The sequence below is a fragment of the Rhodamnia argentea genome, chromosome 7 (genome assembly GCF_020921035.1).
Source record: "Rhodamnia argentea isolate NSW1041297 chromosome 7, ASM2092103v1, whole genome shotgun sequence".
NCBI classification, from domain to species: domain Eukaryota; kingdom Viridiplantae; phylum Streptophyta; class Magnoliopsida; order Myrtales; family Myrtaceae; genus Rhodamnia; species Rhodamnia argentea.
The window spans coordinates 21,631,222-21,643,271 of NC_063156.1; the positions used below are offsets into that span (position 1 = coordinate 21,631,222).

The 12,050-nt window shown below is 39.6% G+C and overlaps 2 protein-coding genes across 3 annotated transcripts in view; one reads left to right on the forward strand and one right to left on the reverse strand.

The window, feature by feature from the left end:
• Positions 1–12,050, forward strand: part of LOC115734880 (serine/threonine-protein kinase ATM) — an 89,758-nt gene that overhangs the window by 72,606 nt on the left and 5,102 nt on the right. The gene's annotated exons all lie outside the window — the stretch shown is intronic.
• On the reverse strand, positions 8,848–11,002 carry LOC115734709 (CASP-like protein 4A3). Of its 2 annotated transcripts, XM_048282288.1 has the most exons (4): positions 10,292–11,002; positions 9,670–9,805; positions 9,305–9,377; positions 9,109–9,196 (listed from the first exon to the last, which is right to left on the reverse strand). In XM_048282288.1, exons 1-3 carry the CDS (start codon positions 10,900–10,902, stop codon positions 9,354–9,356), a joined length of 771 nt encoding a protein of 256 aa, XP_048138245.1. In that variant the 5' UTR covers positions 10,903–11,002; the 3' UTR covers positions 9,109–9,196; positions 9,305–9,353. The 2 variants fall into 2 exon arrangements, with proteins under 2 accessions (XP_030521467.2, XP_048138245.1); XM_030665607.2 differs by lacking the exon at positions 9,305–9,377 and having other exon boundaries at positions 8,848–9,196; positions 10,292–11,001.

A 12,050-nucleotide genomic window follows, 5' to 3' on the forward strand; every position in this document is an offset into this window, starting at 1 on the left:
TTTTAATCTTTTCTACTTCCCCCCTGGCAAAAATAAATTAAAGAAAAAATAATAATTATTCTTCGTGAAGGAAATTTGACGCATTTGAACTTTGAAGGATGTCTTCCGACCACAAATTGTTTTTTTTTTTTTAAGGATGTCCGGCATGAGCTAAGGATTCTTATTATTATTTATTATTTTTTTTATTTTGGTTAATTGGTAATTTTTAAGGACACTTGTTAAGATAATTCAATTACAAATAAAATGTCAATTTGAAAAGGAATGGCGGAAAAAAAAAAAAAAAGGGAAAAAAAAGTAGAGTACCATAACTGGTGCTAGTACGACAAACATGAGTAACGTGCGACGATCCACCCATGAGCAGACCGGATGGGCCCCGTGACACCGACCACCACCAGTCCTTCTCCCCATTTTACCCCTTCCTTTTCCCTTCATTTACCAAACTGCCATCCCCTCCCCTCGTGCCTTCCTCTCTCTCTTGGGGTCGTGTCCTCCCAATCCTACTTCGGCCAGTTTCATCATATTATTAACTTGATTTTCAAACCGTATCATGAGTTATTGGTGAAATGTTGCCAAGATGCATGTCGAACAAGAAAAATAATCAGCATCGATGCTTTTGAGTTCGATTTTCATTACTCCGAATTATAAACATACTGAAAATTCACCTACGTTTTTTTTTTTTCATTATTGATATGAAATATATACCGAAATCAAACTACACCAGGAGTTTCCTTAAAACTTGTATATTCATTTCAATACAACGAGCTAATCACTGGGTTTATTCATTGAGGAGTCACTTTTACCGGATCGGACGGATCAATAACAATAATTTTTTTTACAATGTGCGGGGCTACCATTTAGGGGGGGGAATCTCAATCCGACGACGTGCGTATAATATCAACTTACATTACTTCACATAAGGCATACAAATTGCGCGCTGTGTCCTTTCAAAAAAAACAAAATTTCGAATTCTCTACCTGCTCGAGAAGAATACGTTATGATGGTTAATTGTTAGCGAGAAAAGCCAATACGTCTTGCCCGTGCATAGAATTTGAACGGCGCCTCAAAGTTTTAGTTTCGACAATTGCCGACCGCACGGTGAAAGGGGCAATATGGTCATTTGGGAAGTGGGGGTGGTCGGGGGAATGAGGTTTGCGGTTAGCGAGCAGTTAAAAGGAGCCACGTGGGGACCACGCTCCGCAGGTGGGGAGCGTGTCGGACGAGGCCGTATGGTCCTCTTCCGTATACGGTCATTCTCTCCTTTTTCAACCTCTTTTTTCTTTTCTATTTTTATTTTCTCATTAAATATAAAATATCATCATCATCCACCCTTTCATTTATTTATTAAAAAAAAAAAAAGAGAACAGGGGAAGCGCGTGTGCGGTGAGCTCGCGGAGGGGCCCACGAGAACGGCCAGTGGGCCTCTCCTTATGTGATGACGATTGGCCAATGGCTGGAGATGTGGGGCCCAGATTGCCTGGGTGGATCAGCCTACACAAATCCTCCACGATAGATAATAACGATAATAATAATAATAATAATAATAAAATAGGAGAATATTCTCATATTTTGATAATTCTTTTTCTCGAGAGCGATAATCATAATTAGGGTTTGGTGGGCGGGGTGGTACTCGGTAGCAATCATTTGAAAATTTGACGTAGGATCCATCTGATAACGAGGAGATCACCAAAGAAATTTGCTCGTCGCCATCTAATCTGATCCTTGATCATTTGTTTTTTTTTAAAGCTGTTCATCTTACTTCATTTTTCGTAAACGATTCGCAGTTCAACTGCTCCTAATTTTATTTTATTTTTCTGGCGAAATTGGCGGAAATCTGATATCGGCAACGGCATCAAGAGCCGAGTATAGCAATCGGCACATCCTAGGTAATCACCATTTCCTATTCTTCTGAAACGTTATGTCCTCATGAACGTGGTAATTTACGCACGGGCATGACTTTTAAAGATCCGAAGGAAATTTACACGAATAAGGGCCAAACCACAAGTGTCGAAAGGCGCAAGCTCAAGGCTAAAAAAGGATAAAGTCATTCTCGAGACTGAGCTATATAATTCCAAAGTCCGTCGAGAAGTGTAGGACACACGGAACGTTCGAATAGAAGGGAACAAAGGTACGCACCGGCAGTGATCGATCGACGCCAATGACCTTACTTGAATCAACAACTATATATGGCGCGGGTGTGTACAAGAAAGAAGGGCTTCACACGATCCAGATGAAGCGGAAATGGAGACGGAAGGTGAATTCCTTGACGAAACGAAAACCGCCCATCGAACATCGTACCGTCCACTTAGGACAAAAGTTAAGCACAACGAACGAGAATAGGGAAAATGCCATGGAATATCTCAATTTCAATTATCGAAGACATTGTTGTTCCCAATGCAACGTAATTGGCGTCTAATTAGCGGGGACGTGGCCCCCGTATAAAGTATAAAATGAGGGGAAGTTGTTGACCTCCATGCCTCTGCAACAACGTAGGAGTCGCATTTTAAAAAAGTGTTTTTTTTTTCCTTAGGTCCGTCTGCTGTACTTTGTAGTTTACCCATTATTGAGATACCACTCTAAGAAGAGTTAGAATTCTAATCTTATATCAGGACCTACAGGCCAATAGATAGTCTCAAGTAGATAGTTTCTACTAGGTGTACGCCTCCCAAAAGACAACGGAGGCATGGAAAGATTTTCTCGAATTGTACATGATTAACAACGCTGATTCGATGTACTCTACCATGGGCTCGAGATTTTAGGCGTCGTGTTTCCAACATCGTATAGCTCGGAAGTTGAAATCACTTGGCGAGTACAATACAGAGTATAAAGTTCGCGCTCATCACTCTCGAAAAGGAGTAGAAAGACGGCCACCCAAGAAAAAGGCCCGGCCCTGGTTGCTGAAGAAAGTGGACCAGACTAGGGGCCCATTATCCCGTCCATACAGAAAGCTAACGGCAATGTGACCAGTTGTCCATCGATCACGCCAAAGATGCAGTTAGAAAGAAGCTACATACGTATGCATTGCCCTTAAAGGTCACTATATTCACAAATCAAATCCTGATTAGAAGTGTGATTGAACTTAAGCTACCAATCTCCTCAGGACTATGATTATAGCTGGCAATGTAATGTAACCTATGTTGCACTGACCCGGCATACAACACGCGACATGACACGACACGCCGACACGTGAATTCTCAAAAAATAGAGAATTCCAACTTGTTAGGATACGTTTTGTGTGTGTGTGTGTGTGTGGTTACCTTTTTCGGGCGAATAAACTCGAAATTTATATAAGATACATCAAATAAGAACAACCATCCCTTCCCCCATGACTCTGATACCATAAGCATGCATTTTGAAGGGAGATGAAATAACTCATAAGCACGCATTTGAATTCAATTCCATAGAAAACACTACAATTGGAAATTGGTTTTTTGATGATTTTAAAAAGCAAGCCAAACAAATTAAAGAAAAATATTATGAATTCCTATACCAACTTGGAGCTCATATGTTCTTCTTTGATTGGTTTGAGCAATATTTTTTAAAATCTATAGAAATATTTGTTTTGGATAAACAATACAAATGGAAATTAGAAGATGGCCAAATCATTGAATCTAATCATCCACCTCTTAGAAAAATTAAAGTTGCTCATCGTGATAAAGAAATTCCAGCTTCACCTTTCAAAATCCCATCTGAATATGAAGAACATGGAATCCAAAAAATCATATATACACACACACACATGCATACATGTATATATGACAAATAATAATTTTTATGATTTCAATAATAATAACATCATGATAAAGAACACAAATAATAAATCCATGTAAGGCTAAAGAGCAACATTTCATTCCACCAATGTTTCGAATTGAAAAATTCAATTATATTCCCTTCCAATAATCCATAAACTAGGAGAAAAAAATGACAAGACATCCACATTCCACCATTAAAATTAATATTTAACAATACGTGGAAAACAAAAAACAAACCCCATTTCACCATAAATAATAATAATAAGTCATTTATCTACATTATCCACTCCTTTTGACAAAAGAACGGACTCTATATCCGGCTCATCAAGTAAAATACTTGCAACTTTAAGCACCCCAACATCTTCAAATGTGTCAAATGCATCTCTACCAATATCCCACATCTTGGTTTATTCTTCTAAATATTGTGGGTCTTTTCTTGATAGAAGATGAAGGTTGCGATGAATGAAAACCAAATCTTCCGTACATCTTGGGGTCATCCTATTTCTTCTCGCCGCGTGCACAAAAGAGTAAGTAATTCAATTCCTCTCAGCACATGATGAAGAAGAAGGTTGTGCAACAAGTTTTAAGGCTACTCTTTGAAGCATAGGTGCACATGCATCATGTTAAACCCACTACATCTTCGATTCCATAGAACACCGGTCTCGAATGGAATGAACATCTTGAAAATGCTCACTTTGACACGCAAAATCTACATACTCCATACTCACCTTGTAGAGCTCATCCTCGTTAGGAAATTATTTCCTAAGGTACTTCTTTCTTTCTTCATTGATATCATAATCCTTGTATGAAGAAATTCGAGCAATCTTCATCGAGCCATTGATCGCTATAGTACCTTATCTAACAAAAAAAAAAAGTAAAAGTATTATATCATTATGACAAACAAAGATAACCAATAAAATAGTAATCTCATATAAGTTTAGAACTTACTTAAGATTCAAGGCATGTGCCAAGTAATGAAGAGGAGCATTGTTCCTAGTCTAATGATCCACAAGAATTGCATGAACCACATCATAAAATGTAGACTCCTCATTTAGTCTTTTCACTTCATGCATGTATATGGCTCTCTTTACTTTTTCAATCATCGAATCTCACGTATCATAAACCAAGTGAAGACAAGACTTGTCGGTGTTACAAATTCTAAGCATGCCATAAATAGGAGCCGTGAAGAAAAGTACGTATTCAATTGAATCCCACTAAAGATCATCCAATACCTTCTCTTTGACAAACCTAGCCCTTCCTTGATTATAATCTCGATAGATACTCCATTTCCCACAAAAAATCATGCTTTGAAGACCACCTTTTATCAACTTAAACATTGTAAACATCACAATTTGTCGCGACCTAAAAAATAAACAAGTTAATTTCCGGGCTAATGGATTATCAGGTTAATTAATTAACTAACCTAACTCGGACTCTCCCAAGTCCATACCAAATCGCAACTTAATGTTCGAATAATTAACAAACAATGTAATTTGAATTTGGAGTCGCCACTAATCATTTTCGGTAGGTTGATTAGAAACCTAAATAAAATAGCAGGAGAAAACTATCTTATTTCTACGAACCAGAAATTTTGAATCCGGGGATTTAGTTACGCTAGATTACTCTAACGCCCTTTCGGTACCATTTTCATGAAAAATGTCTGATTTGATAATTTTGATGGATTTTACTTGAAACTCAAAGGTGCAGTTTTTTGGTTTTTTCCTTTTTTTTTCTTATGAGAACGTAAGACATTGAACTTTATGCGATATATACCATGGATGATTTAGAAAGAAAGAAAATGCAGCCAGTCATGAGTATTCACAAAAATAAATTAACATGTAATAATGTTAAACTTTGGAACACGTGGCATACCTAAAATAAAAAAACAAATGTTCAAACCAAACGATTACATCTTTGTATATCGAGATGGAGAAGATGACCTTCTATTACACAAAATCTTACTCACGTACACGTTATAGTTTCGTTTAAGATCTCGGAGCTGGAAGAACGTAGCTGTCGTCGAAAATGGCAAGCAGTAGCGTTGTTGGGTGGCGAGAGGCGAAGTATGTGTCGGGACTTGTTAAAGATGATGCTCGACTAAAGCTCTTTTCTTTACTTTCGAATTTTCTCTTCTGATTTTTCTCAAGAACTCTCTCAATTCCTCTCCAAAAAACTCTCCTTCCCTTCAAGAACTCTTCTTCTTTTATAGGCAAAATTCTTCATCCTTCATTATTCATCTTCATTTTCTCATCTTCCATTTCCATCTTCTCTTCTTCATCTTCATTTCCCCATCTTCCATTTTCATCTTCTCTTCTTCATCTTCATTTCCTCATCTTCCATTTCCATCTTCTCTTCTTCATATTCATCTTCTCTTCTTCATCTTTTCTTCACCATCTTCCTTTTATTATCTTCTCTTCACTATCTTCCTTTTATTATCTTCTTTTCACCATCTTCCTTCTCCATCTTCTTTTGATATTTGCAATACAATCCCTGAGATTCTAAGTATTTGCAATACGAGTTCTGAAGTTTCAAGTATTTACAATACAGTCCTTGAAGTTCTGAGTATTTGCAATACATTCCCTGAAAAAATATTTCTTTCAAACCCAAATATTCTTGGTACATTTTTCACCCCATGTCTAGTCTAGACGCATGCTAAATTAAGTGTTCTGCTTGCCCAATTATACGTCAATGCAATGTACGCTAAAAATAAATATGTGATATGATTTTTATTTAGAACTAAAATTAGTTCCAATTTTTATGCAAAAAAAATAGATTAGTCAAAATTTAGGTGTCAACACAATTATCAAAGCAAAACGTGTATCCGCCACGGAAAACAACTTCAAGTGAAGAAACTCATTGTATATTGCTAATCTAATAGAATCGTTTATGATAAAATTTTTGATTTGCATAATATCCTCAATAATCTTTGTAATCTAACTACATTGCCCATATACTACTTGATTGGTCTCTACATTTTTTGCGGCATAAATGTTCTTCAAAGCTAGATTAAGGGTGTGCACCATAAAGGCGTCCAAATAATAGACGGAAATTCTTGTTCAATGAGCTGTCCCGCGCTCTTACAATTTGAAGCATTATCCGTAATGACTTGCACCATATTCTCATGCCCAACTTCATTGATTACTTCTTTCAATAAGTTGAAAATGAAATGCATGTCCTTCCTTTTATTCGAACAAGCAACCGATTTTATAAACATGGGATTTCTATTCGGCACCGCTATAAAGTTAATAAGTGATCTCCTTTGTGAGTCACCCTATCCATCAGTCACAATAGTTACACCCTTATCCCTCCACATCTTTTTAATAGGTATACACAAATTCTCAATATTTGCCTTCTCTTCTTGCAACAAAGTAGTCCTTAACACAAATTATACTTTGGTGGTACTTACCCCACTATGTTGTGATTAACGGCATAAGTGAAAGCGGATTGAAAGTAAGGGTTATTTGCTCGGTTAAACGGCAAGCCCGCCGAATAGAAAATCTTAGCAAGTAAATGATCTAAATATTTTCGTTGAGTCATGTTGAATGCCTTCTCAATTGCTCTTCCACTCCTACTTCCAATCTTCATTTTCATAAGAGTTAAAAGATGAATCCATCCCACCAATGCTGCTACCACCACCACTAGCTGAAAAGCTAGAAGGGAGCAAAGGTACATATCTAGGCGCATTACTCATTAATCTGGCATCGACCTCTCCATCTCCAAAAGATCTTTTTTCTACTTTTCCGCATTTTCCAATCCTTTTTCCACCTATCAGTAACAAATGGGCCCTAACTATTGTGTATGAACTCTTAAAATTCTTTTCACAAAAATTGGCAATTCCCACCCCCGCTTCACCATGATCGGCCAACCTAGCTATATACTTTCACAGTGGTATATTTAATTCTTCATTGGAGGATGTAAGTGGTTTGTGCCCTAAAAGTGCTACTTTCCATGCTTGATATCACTTTACAAAAAACACAATTACACCAAACCAGAGTTTATACAATCATTACAAAACGTATGAGATATTAAAAAGGAAAAAAATCCTCTTTCTCCTTGTGAAGTATATACATGAATAGCACTATATAACATGTTGACAACTTAACTCTATATTCGGCTCAGTTTTATAAATGTACAGTCGCGTTTAAACAATTTGGCCTTGCTGAGTATGATGAACTAAAATGAAATAATCAAAAGATATGTTAGAGAAAGCTTAGCTGTTGCACCGCAATTTCACGGGAGATATTATACCGATGTTCAATACTAAAGTAGAATAATTAGATGAAAGATTGAGACCCACATAAAACCTACTTTTTGGACCCTAAGCAAAAGAATCAAAAGAAAGATTTTTGGACCCTAAACAAGAGGAGTTCAATGTCGAGCATTACCTGAACCGAAAAGCGAGGAAAGTGAAGGGGGTGAGGCGAGGTGAAGCGGCTAGGCCAGGCGAGAAGGCTAGACGAGGTAAGGTGAAGGGACGAGACCGGTGATATGGCAAGGTGGTGAGGTGAGGCTGCTAGCCCAAGCAACGGGCGAGGCAGTGAGGTGGCGATTGGCAAGGCGAGGCCACAAGAGAGATAGAGTCACAAAGAGCGAGAGAGATGCAAGAGAAACAGAGTGACAAAGAGCGAGACATACGCGAGAGAAACAAACTGAGAGGGAGAAATTAGGCTAGCGATTTTGCAATTTTCAGATTTTCATGCCACTTACGCTTTTGCCCTAAAAAAATTGACATTTTCTCAGTTTGTCCTCTAGCACAAGCGAGTCCCAGCGTGTCCCTACCATTGACTTCGTGTCGGAATCTCGAACACGCGGTCAACGTGTGTCCGACTCCGAGCATCTCCCAGCGTGTCGGACACAGACACGCGAAAAACTCCCTAGAGGGTGTGTACGTGCAACATAGACTGTAACACACGCAAACCTTGTGGGGCTCAGCCTCCTTTTTGCTCTCTAGAACACATGAAGCTCCAGCTCCTGCGGTTTCATCAGTCTCACGAAAGAGTGGTTCTACCTCTCGTGTCATCAAACAAACACAAGCACCAAAGGAACTCTTTTATCTTACACAATAAGGCATTCCCAACAATCAACAAGAAAATTGGAGTGCAGTAATCACCCATGCTTTTGTGTTTATCTGCCTATTTGATCACAATGTTGGGAATGGATCTTACACCCTGTACAACTTAAGCAACAAAGCAAGAGGAGAAGAATTAGGACTTCCCGAGACTCTACGTTCTACCAGCTACACAGATCTATCATCAAGCAAAATCGCGAGTACACAGGTCGTAACCAGAGATGAGGGAACTAAAGGCGAAGGATACAAAAGCCAGGAAGGCTATCCCGATTGAAGCACTCGCCATTTCCGTAAATTGATCTTTGCCCCAGTTTGTTTCCCAGTCAACAACCCGGGTTGCTGCTGCGGATGATGCTGCTATCAAGAGATATGCCAGAATCTGCAATTGAATCAGAAGAACCTTCCCACTCAGTACGTATGCCCCTCATCTAAAATGGGAAGGTCTAAATGCACCTATCATCGTAAAGAAGAGGTTTCAAACAAGACCCTGAGCAAGCCTAACGTCCATCTAAGCATGAGACTGCAAACATAAAGAGTCAATCCAGACTTCCCAACTGCCTCTGCTGAATTAACAATAGCCATGTTTTAGTTCTGTCTACAGCAATTCTTCTCTCCTCCTCTGCCGAAAAAAGGACCCACAAAGATGGACAGAATAAAGAATCAAACGACGAATACAACTCCTCGAGAGCGCTAGAAGACAAACTCTTACGAGTCCTGAGGGTATGAGTGTAATGACTGCTCTGTGATTCTACACTTGTATACTTCACGATTTCAAAAGCAAAGGAGCAAAGAATAGTTCCACTGCATGCTAAATGTACGAATGGAAAGGGAACATATACTTGCTTGACTTGCCTGATCCATGAAGAAATCGAAATGAGAACGGAGGTGGTGGCGAATGACATGCTTCCCAGTGATCAAATGGTAAGCCAGATCATATGCTTGAAAACCCGAATATGCAAATCCAATGACATTCACGGATAGACAGAACCTGCCATCAAATCAGCTTTCTCATTAGAATAAAGAGGAGGAGGAGGAGGAGGAGAAGAAGAACCCTGTGAAACTTAGAGCTAGAGAAGAAACAAATGATCTAAAGAAAGAGATAACAACGTTTATGCCAGAGTTAGCATCCAGTTTCTATAAGAAGCAAAACGATAATGTCGAATCTACGACCTCCAGAATGAACCCACAAAGAAAAGGAAAGCATTTTAGCGTGAAGCATCACTGCATCTGATTCTGCAAATTACAAAATGATTCAGAAGAGGCAAAGTCAAATGATTCTTCCGTTCCTTTCCTCCTACAAAGAAGTGTGTCCGTGCGAATTCCTCTATATGATTGAAGTATCGATTTTGCGGACAACAAGCTTTTTGGTAAGGTCAGGATGATAAAGCATGCATTTTTGTAAAAAAAAATAGACGCAATAATGGTTCTCGATCAGAAGCTAAATTGAAGAAGAAAATCCACAGTAAAGGCACACCTGTACTCCTTGTAGCGATCAAACGAATCGCCGCTCCATCCCTGCGTCTTATCAGCAGCCATGACCGAGAACGAAATCAGGCACAGTATCATCTCGCTCATCCTAAACCCTAGCCCCGCCCTCTTCACCATCTCCCTCATGCTTGACCTCCTCAGTATCGTCGACACCGCCGTCGACCGCCCCTCCTCCCTCCCTCCTCTCCCGCCGGCCTTCGCCGCCGCCGGAGGAGCATCCTCATCCCTCGCCGCCCTGTTCGCCGCCCACGGTGGCGGCGGAAGCGGCGGCGGCGGCGGCCCAGGAGGCTTGTGGTTCGCGCGCTCGAGCGGTTTCTGGACCTGGGGAAGAAGGCGCGATTGGAGCGGGGAGTACCGGGGTTGCCTGTCGACGGAGAAGATGGCCTTGGAGTTGTCGGGAGGAGGCTTGTCGAGGGTCGCGGCCGGGGAGACGAAGGGCGGCGAATCGGGGGGCTCGCCGAAATCGGATCTGTGGGGGGAGTCGTAGATGGTGGAGGACTCGGAGTTCCGCGACGACGACTTCTTCATGGCGGTGCCGCGGTGTTGTGGGTGGAGGTCGCGATGGTTTTGAGCGTCGGAGGTGGCGATCGATTCCATATAGTTTCCACTGAAATGGGGCGGGCTCTTAAAGAGAGGGAAACAAGGTCCAAGTTTTGGAGTTCGAGAGGAGCGAGAAAAAGCAGAGAGAAAGAGAGAGAGAGAGAGAGAGAGAGAGAGAGAGCTTTTTCAGTTTCCACACTCTGATAGTGAAAGAGAGACACACACGAACACAGACTTTCGAAGTGGGGTCCACCGACTGCCACGTAAGCTTCGCCAATGGGGTGAAACATATGGAAATTGATGAGCAGGATAATTACGAAAGTGGTCCTTCACCGTCACCCTAAATTTTTAATTTATTTAATGTGATCCCTCAACTATTTCCTCTTATGTAACGTTGTCTATGAAATTTTAATTTATTTACTATGGACAATCTTTAAACATTTTTATATAGTTTATGGATTAGATTGAACATATATAAAAAATTCAGGAACTACATTGATCCAATTAGAAATTTAGAGATGATATTACATATTAGGCTAAAATTTTATGAATCAAATTGAATAGATTAAAAGCTAAAGAACGACATTGTACATTATATGAAAGTTGAGTGTCATTTTTCCTTGATGACTCAAATTTCTTGCTATATCCATACCACAATGATTAGAGTCCATAGTTACTCGGGGAAATTACCAAAAGAGTCCCAAACCTATTATAATTGTATCAATTTAGCCAAAAATCATTTTTTTTTATCAATTCAGTCTTAAATATTTTCCAATTATGCCAATAAATTTATGACTGAATTAGCACGATTTAAGACATTTTTAATAATTTTCCATAATTACTTAATTGTTCTCCGTAACCGCGGGTTCTACACTTGCGACAAGATCATCTTGGGCTGCCACAATTCAAGAGAGGAGTAGGCGCCCACAAACCGAACATGTATAAATCTCATTTGCAATTTGTCTTTCCTTAAACTTATTAGGTTTTTGCCGTTAATATTGTCAGTTCGATTTGCTTGCAGAAGCAACCTTTTGTTTGGAGTTGGGCCGACAAAATCAATTTGTGTCTTCTTGGAAAACCAATTCGCCTTTACCAAGTATCAAAATCGCATGGAAAAGTTTCTCCTCAACGTGATTAGTAATTTCGATCGATCGCGAATTAATCAGTCTTTTCATATAGTCCCCATCAGAAAAGAGTTCAGATGA